The sequence below is a fragment of the Ostrea edulis genome, chromosome 1 (assembly GCF_947568905.1).
Source record: "Ostrea edulis chromosome 1, xbOstEdul1.1, whole genome shotgun sequence".
In the NCBI taxonomy this organism is placed as follows: domain Eukaryota; kingdom Metazoa; phylum Mollusca; class Bivalvia; order Ostreida; family Ostreidae; genus Ostrea; species Ostrea edulis.
This window is the reverse complement of record NC_079164.1, coordinates 44,397,959-44,417,119: the sequence shown is the minus strand read 5'-3', so window position 1 is coordinate 44,417,119 and position 19,161 is coordinate 44,397,959. Positions and strand designations below refer to the sequence as shown.

General features: G+C 34.5%; 1 protein-coding gene across 1 annotated transcript in view; it reads left to right on the top strand.

Moving 5' to 3' along the window:
* Positions 1-108: 108 nt before the first annotated feature.
* Positions 109-19,161, top strand: part of LOC125652625 (E3 ubiquitin-protein ligase TRIM37-like) — a 29,982-nt gene continuing 10,929 nt past the window's right edge. Inside the window, exons 1-12 of the mRNA XM_048881968.2 lie at positions 109-272; positions 995-1,096; positions 1,206-1,246; positions 1,375-1,494; positions 4,262-4,349; positions 5,765-5,887; positions 6,248-6,371; positions 10,355-10,547; positions 12,718-12,850; positions 13,721-13,797; positions 14,011-14,305; positions 16,694-16,757. Of these exons, the coding sequence (XP_048737925.2) occupies positions 219-272; positions 995-1,096; positions 1,206-1,246; positions 1,375-1,494; positions 4,262-4,349; positions 5,765-5,887; positions 6,248-6,371; positions 10,355-10,547; positions 12,718-12,850; positions 13,721-13,797; positions 14,011-14,305; positions 16,694-16,757 (1,414 nt within the window). The 5' untranslated portion in view covers positions 109-218. The remainder of the gene's footprint in view (positions 273-994; positions 1,097-1,205; positions 1,247-1,374; positions 1,495-4,261; positions 4,350-5,764; positions 5,888-6,247; positions 6,372-10,354; positions 10,548-12,717; positions 12,851-13,720; positions 13,798-14,010; positions 14,306-16,693; positions 16,758-19,161) is intronic.

Here is a 19,161-nt window from a genome sequence, read left to right as displayed (position 1 = left end):
AAAACAACAGTCGCCTGATGAAACTTGAAAGTTGAATTTTTTACAGATAATTATAAAACCTCTTCCATGAGCACATGACACCCACCAACTGGTAAAAAACTTTTAAATTGGCGCGATGGCCTTGACCTCCCCACTGTTTTAACAAGTTCTTGCACAGTCGACGATTGCTCACCAAAACACAATGTTATTTTGTTGACAACAATGGAATACACGTGAGAATGGCATCTGGTGGAAAACAAGAAAGTAGACGACTAGAGGACTCCACAATGGAGGTATATTTCCAAGAAAATCTTGACCGATCTTTTCTTTTTCGAAATTAAATCAGGTGAACCTGTGTGATGACTAGGCCTAAGTGACTATACCACTAATCTCAGCGAGATTCGTCTAGGCTGGATATTTGGACTGACGCCTCTTAGGAAGAGGCATCAGTCTAAATATACAGCCTCGACGAATCTCGCTGAGATTAACTATTACTATACTAATATTCTGTGTTATAGACATAGCTGAAAAGAATACACATGTATATCACAATTGTTCTATTTATATACGGTGTTCAAAGTAGCTAGATCTATAGACTATATCATTTACAATTACAATATGATATAACAGAGGAGGCAATCTATAACTGGACCAGGTATTGAATCAGGGACCCCTGCATTACAAGTCAGGTGCTCTAACCACTGAATTTAATACCAGGTTGATAACCATTGTACATATAGCCCTAACTAATACATTTTCCTCCCTCCTTAATTGTTTTTGCCCTCTAAGACACACAATCCAGATTATTTGTGTCCCTTTCAGGATTTTCACCTGGAGTCCAGAGGTGTCATGATACCAAATGTAATATAGCTCCAGCCCAAAATTTTCACCTCTTCTACTTGTATACAACAATATGAAATGTTACAATGATTTGTATATCAATGACTAATCTAGTAATTCTGTTAAACATCACTGCTCTGAGTGTCGTAATGTTTCAAACTGTTCTTCTTTACAGAGCCTAGCTGAAGTATTTAGATGCTTCATTTGCATGGAAAAGTTGAGAGATGCTCGCCTGTGTCCACATTGTTCTAAACTCTGCTGCTTTTTGTGTATAAGGGTAGGTTAATAAGATGTATGATAAAAATCAATTGATTCAAAATTCTTGGTAAATGTTCTTGATTTTCTTTTATATTATATAGAAATTTATTTATCTTTTGTAATACCAGAGATGGTTAACAGAACAAAGATCACAATGTCCACACTGCAGGTATTTAAAGATATACACATTAATTTGACATGCATATTAATTTAATGATTTCATTAAAAAAGAAGATATAGAGAAAAGTCAATCCCCACCAAGTAATATCTCTTCTAAACCAAATCCCATAATTTCAGAGCATCTCTTCATATCCATGAGCTTGTGAACTGTCGCTGGGCAGAAGAAGTAACTAACCAGCTTGATACACTCAAAGACTGTGCTCCAACTCCAAAGAAAGAGGACTCTGATAAAGACAAGTATGTGTCATTTGAACAATCTAGGGCTGGTTTATTGAAAAATGATTTTTGATATGATATGTATTGACATGTAGAGTATCATTATCCAATACACATTGCAGATATGGGTTTTTACTATATTAAACACTAGGTGGAAGAAATTAAATAAACACCTGTTTTAGTGCAATTAAGCTAAAAGCTCAAATTAGATTTTCTGATCACACATTGTCCATCGTCAGTCTGTCTGTAAACTTTTCACATTTTCGACTTCTCCAGAACCACTGAGCCAATTTCAACCAAACATGGCAAACAGCATCCTTGGGTGAAAAGGATTCAAATTTGTTGAAATGAAGGGCAACTTCCTTCTCCAAGGGGAGGTAATAGCAAAAACATACTGATGAATTTCAACCAAACATTGCACAAAACATCCCTAAGTGAAGGGGATTCAAGTTTATTCAATTGAAGGGCATGCATCCTTTCAAGGGAAGATAATCCCAAAAATGCAAAAATAGGGTGGGGTCATTTTAAAATCTTCTCAAGAAACACTGGGCCAGACAAGTTGAAATTTACATAAAAGCTTCCTAACATAGTGCAGATTGAAGTCTGTTATATTCATGGCCCCCAGGGTTAAGGGTGGGCCACAATAGGGGATCAAATTTTTTTATGTGAATAAATAGGGAAAATTTTCTCAAGAACCACTGGGCCAAAAACATTGAAATTTATATGAAAGCTTCCTGACATAGTGTACATTCAAGTTTGTTAAAACCATGACCACCCCCACCCATACAGACAGAAATGAAGGGAGAATGTAAATAAAAGAAATAAACTTCAATTTTGAAAATACTTGAGGATATGAACTGCAACACTTCATGCCAGCATACTTTTCATGAAGCACTGCAGTTCATGCCCTCATATATTTTCAAAAATGAAATTTATTTCTTTAATATATACAGTGATATGTCGCTCAAAATATCAATGTATATTGATAATAGATCGATTGATCCAGCCCTAGTATAATAAATTCTTATTGTCAAAACAGTTCATCTCATCTTTTTTGTGATATAATAAACAAATTATGCGTGCAAATATAATTTGTAGAAAATATCATAAGATGTAGTCTGGTTATCAGATTTTGATCTTTCCTCTGACTATTTTTACTGGGTAGGTGTGAAGATGTAGTCTACTTATGACTATTTTTACTGGGTAGGTGTGAAGATGTAGTCTAGTTATGACTATTTTTACTGGGTAGGTGTGAAGATGTAGTCTACTTATGACTATTTTTACTGGGTAGGTGTGAAGATGTAGTCTACTTATGACTATTTTTACTGGGTAGGTGTGAAGATGTAGTCTGTTATGACTATTTTTACTGGGTAGGTGTGAAGATGTAGTCTACTCATGACTATTTTTACTGGGTAGGTGTGAAGATGTAGTCTACTTATGACTAATTTTACTGGGTAGGTGTGAAGATGTAGTCTACTTATGACTAATTTTACTGGGTAGGTGTGAAGATGTAGTCTACTTATGACTATTTTTACTGGGTAGGTGTGAAGATGTAGTCTACTTATGACTATTTTTACTGAGTAGGTGTGAAGATGTAGTCTACTTATGACTATTTTTACTGGGTAGGTGTGAAGATGTAGTCTACTTATGACTATTTTTACAAGGTAGGTGTGAAGATGTAGTCTAGTTATGACTAATTTTACTGGGTGGGTGTGAAGATGTAGTCTACTTATGACTATTTTTACTGGGTGGGTGTGAAGATGTAGTCTACTTATGACTATTTTTACTGGGTAGGTGTGAAGATGTAGTCTACTTATGACTATTTTTACTGGGTGGGTGTGAAGATGTAGTCTACTTATGACTATTTTTACTGGGTGGGTGTGAAGATGTAGTCTGTTATGACTATTTTTACTGGGTGGGTGTGAAGATGTAGTCTGTTATGACTATTTTTACTGGGTGGGTGTGAAGATGTAGTCTACTTATGACTATTTTTACTGGGTAGGTGTGAAGATGTAGTCTACTTATGACTATTTTTACTGAGTAGGTGTGAAGATGTAGTCTACTTATGACTATTTTTACTGGGTAGGTGTGAAGATGTAGTCTACTTATGACTATTTTTACTGGGTAGGTGTGAAGATGTAGTCTGTTACGACTATTTTTACTGGGTGGGTGTGAAGATGTAGTCTGTTATGACTATTTTTACTGGGTGGGTGTGAAGATGTAGTCTGTTATGACTATTTTTACTGGGTGGGTGTGAAGATGTAGTCTGTTATGACTATTTTTACTGGGTGGGTGTGAAGATGTAGTCTAGTTATGACTATTTTTACTGGGTGGGTGTGAAGATGTAGTCTGTTATGACTATTTTTACTGGGTGGGTGTGAAGATGTAGTCTGTTATGACTATTTTTACTGGGTGGGTGTGAAGATGTAGTCTGTTATGACTATTTTTACTGGGTGGGTGTGAAGATGTAGTCTAGTTATGACTATTTTTACTGGGTAGGTGTGAAGATGTAGTCTGTTATGACTATTTTTACTGGGTGGGTGTGAAGATGTAGTCTGTTATGACTATTTTTACTGGGTGGGTGTGAAGATGTAGTCTGTTATGACTATTTTTACTGGGTGGGTGTGAAGATGTAGTCTAGTTATGACTATTTTTACTGGGTAGGTGTGAAGATGTAGTCTGTTATGACTATTTTTACTGGGTGGGTGTGAAGATGTAGTCTGTTATGACTATTTTTACTGGGTGGGTGTGAAGATGTAGTCTAGTTATGACTAATTTTACTGGGTAGGTGTGAAGACCACCAGGAGAAGCTGAGCGTGTATTGCTGGACCTGTAAACAATGTATCTGTCACCAGTGTGCTCTCTGGGGAGGAACGGTAAGTTAGACAACCTACATGTAAGCTTTAACATAAATTACCCAACTGACCACTATACCCTTCTGAGTATAATAGCAGGGCTCGAAACTAACATATGCCTGTCAGTCCGTGACTGGTTAAAAGTCTGGCAGACTGACTGATATTTCGTTTTGTCAGTTCGATGGGACTGGTCAATTTTCTAGAATGTCATTTTGGAAAACACACCTATGGAATCTTAAACACACATATGGCATTCCACTGTAGATATCAGACGAATCCGATTAGTAAATATAAATCTCACATAAGTGTTACAATATTGTCTGGTATATCAAGTTAAATTCTGTTATTTTATTTTAATAACATTAACAAAATTTGTTTGATTATTTCTGGAAAAACTATGGTGGACTGGTAAATTTTTCTGCAAACTGGTTGTAATTATACCTATCAGTCTGGCTAGACTGGTGACATAAAAAGTTAGTTTCAAGCCCTGAATAGGACATACTTCATAGGATTGCTTTTCTCTGATGAGAATCACAATATACATGTATTTAGTAGATGATTCATGCAGAATTTTCTCTCTTTTAGCACTCTGTTCTGCCTAATATATAGAGTTCATAAGTTTTGTAAGTGATATATTATGACTAAGAAATGTTTTGCAACAAACTTGCACATGATGTAGAAAATAGATATGGAAAGCTATGGTTAAAGCTTGATATTTCAGACCATATTTTGTTATTTATTACGTCTTTAAGTCTAAAGGTAATTTTTTTTTTACCCCATTAAAAACAACTCAAAAAGTTTGACGACAGGGTTGGGCCCTGTAATCATCAAACTAATTAAATAATCATTCATGATATATCTAATAATCTTCATGGAACATATTTTTTACTTGTTATAGATTTCATTCAAAGCACATACACACATGATTACATATATAATAGAATATTGCGTATGGCATAAAAAATCTTATACATGTATCATATGCTCTAAAATCCTATTTATATAGAAAATGTGAAGTTATTCCAAAGTATTACATATCCCCCATCTTTTCGAAAATTTCTCAGAATTATGCATATATTTTTCCAACTTTCTGTAATACAAAATTTCTCTTTTTTGCACCCTCAAAATATGGTAGCTGTTTATTACATCTTTTTTTGTGAATATACCTTTTCACTATACAGAGAATGAGGTTTAAAATATAATGGTTATTTGTACATATACCAAAACTTACATCAATCTGTGAAACATCAACATTATTATCTACACCACAGTTGATCCACATAAATGCACTCCCAAAACAGATGGGTCAGTGATTCAGTGTGAATGTTACACAAAGCACACAACTCTGTATCAACAACTTTAATTTTGTACAGGAATGAGTCTAAAGATAAATTGATACAGGTGATAAAAATAAATATTTTTGATTTGTATTGTAGCACTCTGGTCATACCTTCAAGCCTCTGGATGATGTTTATAATGAGCACATGAAGAAAATCACAGAGGAACTGAATCAATTGAAACGTCGCCATGTAGAACTCATCAGTCTGGTACAAGATGTGGTAAGTTTAGATCTGAACAATGCATATCACAGCAGGGTTAATAGCCATTGCTATTAGTATTGAAAACTTCACAAACTACAAATATTGTAAAAATGCATTAATTAGCCTCATAATGCACTTTTCAAGTTAGAATTAATGTTTTAACTCGTGCAAAAATAAACTCAACCATGCTTTGTTTCGTACGAACTATAATTTTTAGATCTGACATTATGATGTATCTTATCTGCTTATCTTAGCAATATTAGTTAAAGTATATTGATTTATATTTATACCCTAAAATTCATGTAGAGAGGGTATTTCAGTGATAGATAAAAGATTTGCCATAAGTTCGTAAATTTTTAAAATCAAATTGTTTCTAAGGAACGCAACATAGAGGGTGTAAAAACTGCTAAAGATGAACGAGTTCGAGAAATCAGGAATGCCGTAGAATTGATGATTGCAAGGCTAGAAACCCAACTCAAGTCCAAACTCCTTACTTTGATGGGTGAGTAACAAGGATTTTACTAGTATTGGCCTCTTGTATTTCAAAGAAAGAATAATTGACAGAGATGTTTCATCGAGATTTATGCAGTATTATTGTTTTAGTGTATTCATAGCTGCATGCATGTACAATACGTGAATACATGTACTTGTTTTTCCCTGAATTCACACTTTTGTTTATAAGGGTATGCTTCACATCTTGCATTGTGTTGGGTTTACCTGTACATTGATGATTCTAACCAGTCCTATGCAAACAAGGCATCTTGCAGTAGTTCTTAAAGTAAATGTAGCTGTAGCTCCATCAAACTTTTCCAAACTTTTAAAGTTATGGGGAAATATTTCATCATCACTGAAAATGAAATATCTGTATTAAAAAAAAAAAAAAAAAAAAAGTGTGTGAATATCTGATATACTCAATATTGTCTGTACAAATGTAAAATGTTGTTTATTAAAATGAGAAATTTTATCTTTTGGATATTCTATACCTTTCTCGCTCATCTTAAATGTAATTATGCCCCCACACAATGAAGTTGCGGAGGGTATAATGTTTTTGACCCATTACTCAACCCTCAGTCCTTTCTTGTCAGCGCAACTCCTCTGAGACCGCTCAACAGAATTTCATGAAACTTTGTAGTCAATAAGGACACGCTGTGTAGATGCGCATATTCCTAGGAAATTCTGATTCAATAATTTTTCGGGGATTTGTTCCCCTTTTGAACTTAGAATTTCGATTCCATCTGTCCTGTTCTTGTCAGCGCAACTACTTTAAGATTGCTCAACAGAATTTCGTAAAACTTTATAGTTGTTAAGGTCATACTGTGTATATGTGCATATTCCCAGGAAATTCTGATTCATTAATTTTTTAGGGGAGTTATGCCGCTTTTGAATATAGAACTTGCGTCAAAATATAATATTTTTAACAAATTGTGTCAAACCGGTTTCGCACAGAGTTCTTGAAAACTTTTTTCTCTGTCAGACATTTGAACTAACAACACTGGGAATCTTATCAGCCCAAATAATGTTTCATTGACCCAAATAATTTAGTGGAATTTTAAGTAACAAATTACATAAAATTAAACAATGAATAGAAATATCCGTTGCATTTTTAGGTCACCTGAATTCATTCAGGTGACCTATTGCTATCTGTTTTTGTCCTTCGTCGTGCGACGTGCATCGTGCGTTAACATTTGAACATTTTCAGCTTCTTCTCTGAAACCCCTGAACCAATTTCAACCAATTTTGGCATATAGCATCTGTGGGTAGAGGGGAACAAAAATTGTGAAATTCGTGGTCCCTGCCCCCCTGGGGCCTGAGGGGTGGGGCAAAAACCATCAAAATGAGTGTAATTTTAAAAAATCTTCTTCTTTACTCCTGGACATCAAGAAGCCAAACTGTGGGCATAATTATAATGAGCGTTGAGCCCTCTACCAAAATTGTGAAATTCATAGCCCCTGGGGCAGGGGTTCTTGTGTTAGGGTGGGACTCTATTGGTCATATAGTGAAAGTGTAGAAATTCTTTGAAAATCTTCTTCTCTGTCTCTGGGTATTAAGTAGACAAACTAATAGCATGGTAATGATGAGCAAGGATTCTTCTTTATACCTCCTGCAACAAGTTGTTGGGGGGGGGGGGGGGGTATACTGGAATCGGGTTGTCCGTCCGTCCGTCTGTAGACGCAATGGTTTCCGGGCTCTACAGCATTATCCTTTCCACCTACCGTCACCATATCATATATATGGACTACCCATGGGATGAAGATGTTCCCTATTGATTTTGGGGTCAAAAGGTCAAAGGTCAAGCACACTGGACATCGAAGTAGCAATATGGTTTCCGGGCTCTAAAGTGTTATCCTTTCCACCTACAGTCACCATATCATACATATGGACTACCCATAGGATGAAAATGTTCCCTATCGATTTTGGGGTCAAAAGGTCAAAGGTCAAGCGCACTGGACATTGAAGTAGCAATATGGTTTCTGGGCTCTAAAGCGTTATCCTTTCCACCTACAGTCACCATATCATATATATGGACTACCCATGGGATGAAGATGTTCCCTATTGATTTTGGGGTCAAAAGGTCAAAGGTCATGCACACTGGACATCGAAGTAGCAACACTCAGAAAAGAGGTAGTTTATACCTATTACCAACACCCTTTGGGAGATTGGGGTAAGCGGGGGGTATTCTTAGTGAGCATTGCTCACAGTACCTCTTGTTAAAAATTGTGAAATTCATGGCCCCTGGATCAGGGGTTCTGTTGCTAAGGTGGGGCTCTATAAGTCATATAGTGAAAATGCATTATTTCTTTGAAAATCTTCTTCTCTGTCCTTGGGTATTAAGTAGACAAACCAATAGTATGGTTATGATGAGCAAGGATGCCTCTTTCAAAATTGTGAAATTCATGGCCCCTGGGTCAGGGGTTCTGATATTAGGGTGGGGCCCTATTGATCATATAGTGAAAATGCATTTTATTTCTTTGAAAATCTTCTCCTCTGCTGCTGGGTATTAAGTAGACAAACTAATAGTATGATAATGATGATCAAGGATGCTTCTTTCAAAACTGAAATTTATGGCCCCTGGGTCAGGGGTTCTGGTGCAAAGGCGGGGCTGACCACATAGCTATTCAATGTTTCTTCCATCCAAAAGTAAAATTCTTATATTTAAACACAAACCTAATTCAAACATTGGAAGGTTGTTACATGATACTCAGGTGACCTATAAGGCCCCTGGGCCTCTTGTTCTTTGAAATTGGCATTGTTTTAAATACCTTTTTCAAATTGAAAACCCCTGTTCCATACTCCTAACATGCAGCCATTCAAATAAACATTAAGATGTAGAGGTAAGCATATAAAAGACTGCTAAAAATTGATGTCGTGTATTACTTTTGAACTGAAAAATGATACTGTAAATGGGGAAATGATTGCGGTGGTTTTAATTTCGCTATGTTCACAGTCGGGGATTTTTCTGCAAAATCAAAACATCTGCAATCATTTTGCAAGTGTGACACAATACATTTTGTATTTGTTATAAAATTTTAATTCTGCGAAAATAAAACCACCGCAATTAGACCAATATGAAAAACTGCGAACTTTTAGCACTGCGGAATTAAAACCACTTACTGTAATTTTACAAAATTTTCCATACTTGATGTATACTTTTTGTACATCTAGAATAAATGATTGTGTTGTATTTTTCCTGAGTATATTATGACATCTGACTTGTTTACATATACTATTTAAACACTGAAAGGAAGTTAATGAAATGATCTCTTTAAAAATTCTGTTGTCATCAATGTTTTATCAATTATGTGTATCCAGTTACATGAATGATATTTTAATATGATTTTCGTCTGATTGCCCATAAGTAATGCATAGCATTACCATTCAATATGTGAGACATTGTCAAGCAATGTCGGAACGTGGCGTATGTGAGCTTGCTCACTTTTTCTTTCATTACTGTTGAATTTATTGACGAAAGACACATTCCAACCTGCACTGGAAGATGTCTAGAAAAAAACTCATCATAACTGATAATTGCACTAACTATTAACACTTCTGATTAGATTGTGTCAGACGATGTTAAAGTTTAAATTGTGTGCTATAAGAGATATGAAATTTAAAGTATTGATGTTCTTTTTGTTTTTTTACTTGCCAAACGTAATTCTGATTTCATTGTCCAAGTCAAATACACACATATTCCTCTTCTTTAGAAACTAGATATAGCTATAGACTGTCTATGGTTATGTAATTAGTATTAAAACTAGCAACATTTAGGCATACCATATATGAAAGTCTTTGTTTACGTAGCTATGCATGGTGGTTGTTTACATTTTGTTCAGTCAAAGGTATTACATACCATAGATTTGTACTAGGCCTAATCTATAGATCATTTTCTCCAGCTATTTTGTCATGTCAGTCAGTCACAACAGTACAAACAAGGAATAAGACTGCTTTATATGTACATTTAAACACTTGTGATGTTTTATTGTATAGGACAGAGAGGTCAGGTGACCCAAGACACAGAGAAATTGGAGAACCTTATTCAGAAGATGAACCAGAAACTGGTAAACAGTGGCAAAAATGAACTGATCAGCCAGAGTACTGAACTCCTACAGATGTTCAAACAGTTTCACTGTAAACCAATGGCTTCCTTTGTCACTGCCCCCGTGCCTGCAGATTTTACTAGGTGTGTATTACAGTACAATGTCTATATTGATTTTATCAGGTTTTATTAGGTGTTCATTACCACAGATTTTACTAAGTGTGTTATACAATACAATTATTAACACAGATTTTACTAAGTGTGTTATACAATACAATTATTAACACAGATTTTATTAGGTGTGTATTACAATACAATTATTAACACAGATTTTACTAAGTGTGTTATACAATACAATTATTAACACAGATTTTACTAAGTGTGTTATACAATACAATTATTAACACAGATTTTACTAGGTGTGTTATACAATACAATTATTAACACAGATTTTACTAAGTGTGTTATACAATACAATTATTAACACAGAGTTTACTAGGTGTGTTATACAATACAATTATTAACACAGATTTTACTAGGTGTGTATTACAGTACAATTATTAACACAGATTTTACTAAGTGTGTATTACAATACAATTATTAACACAGATTTTACCAGGTGTGTATTACAGTACAATACCTTCATTAATTATACTCCATGTAATGAGTGGTGGTTAAATTTTGACCAATCAGTCCTGTTCTTGTCAGTACAACTCCTCTGAAACTGCTGGACAAAATTTTATGAAACTTGTAGTTAAGAAGGGCCTACTGGCGTGTAGATGTGCATATTACAGGGAATTCTTATTCATTATTTTCTGGGAGTTATGCCCCTTTGAACTCAGAAGTTTGGCCAAAATCAGATATCCTACTGAAACAGTTTCTCAGGGCAACTCCTCTGAAACTGCTAAACAAAATTTCATATAACTTTGTATTTAATATGGACATAATAGGTAGATTGAGTGTATTCACAGGAAAATTTGAATTGATTTATTGGAGGGGGGAGAGTTTTGGTCCTTTTAAATATAGAAGTTTGTCCAAAATATATTATTTGATCAATGCAACTTGTGTGAGACTGGATTTCAAGCCACATGTAATTAAAGTGTATCTGTTTTAATATTTTACACAATTCACATTTCTTAACAATATTGCATGTCACTTGAGTTGTGCCATTTAGTTACCTATGTGAAAATAGTGCATAAGAATTGGTTGTTTTTTATGTAATTCTTACAAACCAGTTGATTATTCATTCCTTTTCATCAAATACCCAGATTCTTTGGTCAAATACATGCATGCCTTGGTTCTTAGGCAACTTGTTTCTGCATAAATTATTTCTGAATTTACAAATACATGTATTCTGATTAAATTGCTTTGACATTACTTTCTAATTTCAATCTTGATGACAGACATTTACTTTTGGTATTGATGAACTTACAAATGTTTTATAAGGAGTGTTCATTACACCAGCTACATATTGTCACAAACATTATTTGTCCTGGAAGAGAAATGGTATAAAGAAAAGGCAATGTATGGGTTTATTTTAGTATTTGATACAGAAAAGTGTGTAAATTTGTGCAGATAAGTTTAGAGTGATTGTACAGAATACATTTTTTTAGAAACATGCTTTGAGGATGGTTTAATAAATTCATAGTCCCCCAGTACAACAGTATACACTCAGTAATTTCTACATAATTGTATTAGCCATTATCTGAATTACCTCTTGTTTCCATTCATTTGGTTTAACCCCCCCAATATGATAAAAACAAAGTAAATTGTTATTTCTTAAATATATTAAAGTTTATTGTGATTCCAGAAATTTTTTGCATAAAAAATATTTTTGTGAATTTTTAATCTCCCAAAATTATGCAAGATTAAAACTTCTTAAAGAAAACCAGATCTATAATTATCAAAATCTTGTGCAGTTGTGAGCAAAATCATCCTTTTCAGTTTTAAGGTTTACCTATCAGAACTGTGAAAGTAGAGTTCCCAAAATTTGCTTGCTGTTAAAACAATTAATGAAATGGAAAATATCATCCAATCTTTATTGCAGAGAATATTTGCAGTCAAGATATACTGTAGAATCATTTAAATTCGTGGGGGCCAATTTTCGTGGATAGGTAGATTTTTACGGGTTTGTGGGGACGTAATTTCGTGGATTTATTTATTTGTAAGAAAGATAAATCAAAAAAAAAATTATTCGTTGAGGATGTAAAATCGTGGGTGAGGGGTACCCACGAATTCCATGAAAATTGAGCCACCACGAATTCTAATGATTCCACAGTAGCATGTATTAATTTATGCGATGTTATTTCTGCAGTGAAATTGTACCTCAGTATGACACTAGTACATTTGTGATGAAGAACTTCAGTGTGTTACAACAGAGGGCAGATCCAGTGTACAGTCAGCCATTACATGTATCAGGCCTCAGCTGGAGACTCAAAGTCTATCCTGTAAGTCTTGATCTATCCTGTAAGTCTTAATCTATCCTCTAAGTCTCAATCTATCCTGCAAGTCTCAATCTATCGTAAGTCATGTCTATCCTTTAAGTCTTAATCTATCCTGTAAGTCTTAATCTATCCTGTAAGTCTTGATCTATCCTCTAAGTCTCAATCTATCCTGTAAGTCTTAATCTATCCTGTAAATCTTAATCTATCCTGTAAGTCTTAATCTATCCTGTAAGTCTCAATCTATCGTAAGTCATGTCTATCCTTTAAGTCTTAATCTATCCTGTAAATCTTAATCTATCCTGTAAATCTTAATCTATCCTGTAAGTCTCAATCTATCCTATAAGTCAGGTCTATCCTGTAAGTATTAATATATCCTGTAAGTCTTATGTCTATCTTGTAAGTCTTAATCTATCGTGTAAGTCTTAATATATCCTGTAAGTCTTAATCTATCTTGTAAGTCTTACCTTTCTTCGGTAAGTCTTAAGTCTCTCCTGTAAGTCTTAATGGAGACATCGCCATTGCTGGTGAAGGGCTGCAAAATTTAGGCCCATGCTCAGCGCTTACACCTTTGAGCAGGGAGAGATCTTTATCATGCCACACCTGCTGTGACATTGGACGTCAGTTTATGCGGTATCATCCAAAGGACCGCCCGATTTAGTCGCCTCTTACTACAAGCAGGGGGCACTGAGGACCAATTCTAACCCAGATCCCCACTGGATTATTATGATATTGTATTACATTTATATGAAAATATTATCATACTTTAAAATCACTGAAGCTTTTGATTTCATTGTTTAGTTTCTGTAAATTGTAATATTCTTATTTAGTATGTTTAGTTTGATTATCACTGCAGTCTTATTGTATGTCTTGTAGGATGGCAACGGAGTTGTGAGAGGAAATTACCTATCAGTATTTCTAGAATTGTCGGTTGGACTCTCTGAAAATTCCAAGTAAGGCCTTTGAATTAATTCATTTTCTTCAGAAATAATCTGTCATGTTTCTTGTAATAAAAACAACCCAACTTTATTCTTACATCAAAGTTTAACTTTTATGATGATCAAATGATTGCCTATATAATATGGTAGTTTGGAAAAGAGAATAATTTTTGATTTTAAGAAAGATATGGATTTGTTTTTTATATTCCCAACTTTAAATTTTGGCAGATATGAGTATAGAGTGGAGATGGTTCATCAGGCCTCAAGAGACTACACAAAAAACATTGTCCGAGAATTTGCCTCAGACTTTGAGGTGGGGGAGTGCTGGGGGTACAACAGATTCTTTCGTCTAGACCTACTGGCCAGTGAAGGCTATCTAGACACTGACACCGACACATTGATTCTGAGGTTCCAGGTTCGACCTCCGACATTTTACCAGAAGTGTCGAGACCAACAGTGGTATATAAATCAGCTGGAGTCAACTCATACTCAACTGATCAACCAGATCACTGATCTCAAAGAGGTATCTCGGCTTGTCACTTTAGATTCCATCACTTTTAAGTCAGTCGAGTATACTGATATTGTACTGGATGACTTGAATTTCCACAGTATACTGAAAAAATTATTTGCTTTAGTGGTAAAACAATATATCTATGTGATGTATACTTTAAAATGGTAAAAAGCCTGACCTCATATGATATATACTTCTGTTTTTGTATGGTTGACATTTTCAAAAAAGTAGCAACAAACATGCATATTTTCTTTGATGAATAATGAAATACAGTCCATCAATATTGATAAGTCACATGAGGGTGGAGCTACCTTAAGGATTAATGCCATATGTGATGTATACTTAATGACAGTAAAAAGCGTGACCTGACATGCTAATTTAAGGCACTGTTCCTAGGTATTTTTATATGACTGTCTTTAGATGGAACATATTATGGTTTGGTAACTGTGTCTGTCTTTCTGTCTGTTCGTTCCGCTTTGTTTTCAGCTCATAACTTAAATACTATGAGACCTAGAATCATCAAACTTTTTCAGCTGATACATCTTGGGTAGAGGGTAGGTCACACTGACCTTTGATTAAGACGATATGACAAAATATGGCAAAATCCTGTCCGACTCGTAACTGAACAATCATATCTTTTAGAATAATCAAACTTGGTCAGTTAATGGATATAAGTCCTAGAATCAACAAACTTTGTCAATTTGTGCATCTGTATACAACTGTAAATTGCTTAAAATCAGGTCATTAAAACTTTTTAAATCACCACTCAATTCATTGCCATTTTCATTATAACACTGCATTTTACTAAGAACATTTTTCCTATTGCTTAAAATTCTCATTAAAATGCCAAATTCACTAACGCCATTGGCCATGTTGTTTTTCTTACAAAAGTCTATTTTAAAGTGTTAATTATCTCGATAAACAAGGTCAGTAAAGCAGAAAATTGGTCATTATCGATCTCTGGCGTACACCTGGGTACAGTAGAAGGATCCCAGTTATTACTGTATCAGATAAACAAGAAAATCACTGAATCTGAGTCGTCTTGTTATTTTTTATATTATAGAAAAATATTTCAGTTTAGCTATGGATTCGTCACAATAGAGGTTTCTGTTGAATTTCAAAGAAAATAAGCAAATTATTATTACATTCCACGGAAACCATCCGATGTGTACCTAACAAGAAATCTCCAATTATTGTACTGTTTTATGGGAAAAGTCCATAATAATGGGTGACATTTTGGCAGCAAAGGATGAAATTCTTGTTGACCCTGATCCAGTTAATGACAGTTCACCTGCCAGGAAACGGCCATGTAATGCACTAAATACCGATATTGAACAATGTTTTTAAGTAACATGGAACATATTGTGTATATGTGTCTTGTACATGTATTGCTTTAAAGTGAAGCCTAATCATTGACAAAACTATTTCAATCATGTTAGAAAGTTTAAAAATATTTTTTACGAGATATTTTTCATTATTGTGATTACATAAGTATTGCAAGTGAAGGAAAAATTACACTTACATAAACAAGAACAGTAACTCTTTTTCCTCAAGATAGCAGAAATTCAGTTCATCGCCTAATTCATTTTAATGCCATAAATTCAAAAGAACAAAAGGTAGTGGTTTATCAAGAGTTGACTGTATTTAAAAAGAGCAATCTTTTAAGGGAGGTAATCCCTACTTATGTTAGAGAGTAATGCAGTAATAATAATAAATAATAGTAATCATTATTTATATAGCGCAGTAATCCTGTTCAATAATCATTATATCAAGAAAAACACATTTTTTTCATAAAATGTAGCTATGTAACGATTAATATGAATACTTATTTTGTTTCTAATATTAATGATATAAATATATATGCAGTATTGTACTACAAAATTTGCAAAGACTTAACAAATACGTCACAGAACAGATAAAGGAATTGTCTCATGGGAATGATGATCTAAGCTGATGGTATTTCATGTCTGTCCATTTAAGATATTCCATTAGACCCTAGGGAGTAAGCCATGATGTTTCAGAGTTCAAATGGAGATTCAAAGATCATTTTGATGAGAGCTAATCTACATCTGTCTAGTTAAAGATTAATTAATGAGTATGATTTTTGTACAACCCAAAATAAGTAATTCATGAAAATATGTTATTGAATATTTCTGTAGTTATTTAAACAATTCAAGAGATATATTGACAAATCAATTGCAATGTGCAAAAGACACATTACAAAGAATAATCTTGATTTTACCTCAGACCTAGAAGCAAAGATATTGGTGCAATCTTTGCACCAATTAAGGATGACATGATTTTATGTAATGCACTTTTATCTGTTTATTATGAATAAACATGATGGGCGTGTCATGTGACTTTACTGTCTCAGGATAAACTGCATTTCTGATTTTACAGAGATTGCTCTTGCTTGAAATGTCCAGAAACAAGGGATCGGGCAAGAAGGGTGGAGCAACAGTTGGTGTGTATATAACAACTTTCACTTCCACTTTCAGTTTTGAAACTTGGCCCTTATATCTGTATTTGCACTATCATGTCTTATTTAAAATAACTTACTAATGAACAGTGAAATATGAAAGTATGTAAAAGTACTTATATTATGTGCTTGATTTTTTTATCAAGATATTTAATTATAATTTGATCCATGTTATATCTTTTATTTTGATTGGTTGATAGAAATTTAACAAGATAGTTTACACTGACTTAGTGTATGGTCAAACACACATGTATACACACACACATGTATACACACTGTGCATGTGTACACACACCTGACAAGCATCTGGAATTACTTTTCAACACACACACACAAGTATATGCCTGCATATGTATGCTCCTAATCTTCTAATGTACATTTTTTTTTGAAAATTAGAATAGAGCTGTTATAATATATTTGAAATAAGTAATGTATCTCCTCATTTTTTAAAGTTTCATCAAATCAACATGCATGTAAAAGTAATTATCTTTAACGATGCAGCATATCATCTAACAACAATAAATGGCAGCTCTAAATTTAGCATAGCTTTTTCAAGATGTAGATCAACTTAGACTAGCAGTCTACAAAGCTGAATTGACATTGCATGATGCTCTGCTATTACTAAGCATGTTTGTGGTGATTCTGCACCACTCCTCTAAAAGATTAAGATTTAAAACTCGTAAAAGGTTTCGTATTTGCTTATCCCTGCTGGAAATCATGCACCAGTCAACTCTCAGTATTGAATAAATCATTCAATACTGAATTCAATACTGAAACAATTCATACAAATAAGCTAATCAATAAATTGTAACTTGTATGCAGAAGGCACTCAAAAACAAAGTAAAATAAACTGATCAATAAACTGTAAATTGTATGCAGAAGGTACTCAAAAACAAAGTAAAATACGATTAAAAACGGAAGACTAGAGAACAGTCATCAGAGTATCACAAAAACTTCGTCAAATCTATCAGGGCAGTTATGAATCAGCATATTTTAGATTTAAATAAATATTGATATTATTTGTGGAAAAGAATCTCAGCTTCCCAACAGCATATTGGGAAGAAAATTAAAGAAAACTGTGCAAGAAGGACTTGCGATACCTTACTTACTCACATGCAACAGCCATTCGGGGTATGCATGATGCTGGTTTTGAAATCTGCCGCATCATGCATATGAGTGGCCTCAAGAATGAAGATTCATGAAGTTACGATGGGTGCTGTTCCACAGCACATAAGAAGAGTGTGAGTGATGCGCTTTGTGGTATAATAGACCCCAGTACATCACAGGGATTCTCCGATCCGATGTTATGAACACAGCTCCTAATCGTTGCATCACAATTTTTTTTAATTTTGGCTTCTTCCTCTTTCACCTACTTCTCCATATGAATCCAAGCATTTCCTGCAGTCTGCCCATTTCCTGTCTTCTAGGTTCATTTCCAACTTGGTTCTAGATAAGTGCTTGTTCAAATTTTGACCCAAATCCACAGTACATATTTCATAATGGCCTCCTCACTTGAACAAATGTGCATTTAGAATACTTCCTTCAGTTGTTGCTAAGGATGCATTGCTGCACTGTTAATTTCAAGATTAATCATTTTGTTTTGCTTTTATCATTATAAAGATCTGTATGTATTGTTGAATTAAATTATAAGGATTGTTCTTAATTTTGGCACATTTTATGAGATACGTGTCTAACCCGGGTTTAGGCAATGCATACTTTTTAGCTCACCTGAGTGAGCTTTTATGATTGTCTGTTGTCCATCTGTCTGAAACTTTTCACATTTTCAACTTCTTCTCCAGGACCACTGGGCCAATTTCAACCAAACTTTGCAAAAAGCATCCTTTGGTGAAGGGCTTTTAAATTTGTTAAAATGAAGGGCCATGCCCCCTTCAAAAGGGAGATAATTACGAAAATGCAAAAATAGGGTGGGGGTCATTAAAAATCTTCTCAAGAACCACTAGGCCAGAAAAGTTTTTAATTTACATGGCAGCTTCCTGACATAGTGCAGTTTCATTTTTGTTCAAATCATGCCCCCCCCCCCCCCCCCCCCCCCCCTTGGGCTAGGGTTTTAATAGGGTATCAAAGTTTTACATGCAAATACTTAGGGAATATCTTTAAAAAGAAGGCCAGAAAAGTTCAAATTTACATTACAGCTTCCTGACATAGTGCAGATTCAAGTTTGTTAAAATCATGGCACCCAGGAGAAGTGTGGGGCCACAATATGGGATCAAAGTTTTACATGCGAGTATATACTACTGGGCTAGAATATGTAGGGAAAATCTTCTCAAGAACCACTGGGCCAGAAAAGTTGAAATTTACATGAAAGCTCCCTGACATAGAGTAGATCCAAGTTTGTGCTAATCATGGTCCCAGGGGTAGGGTGGGGCCA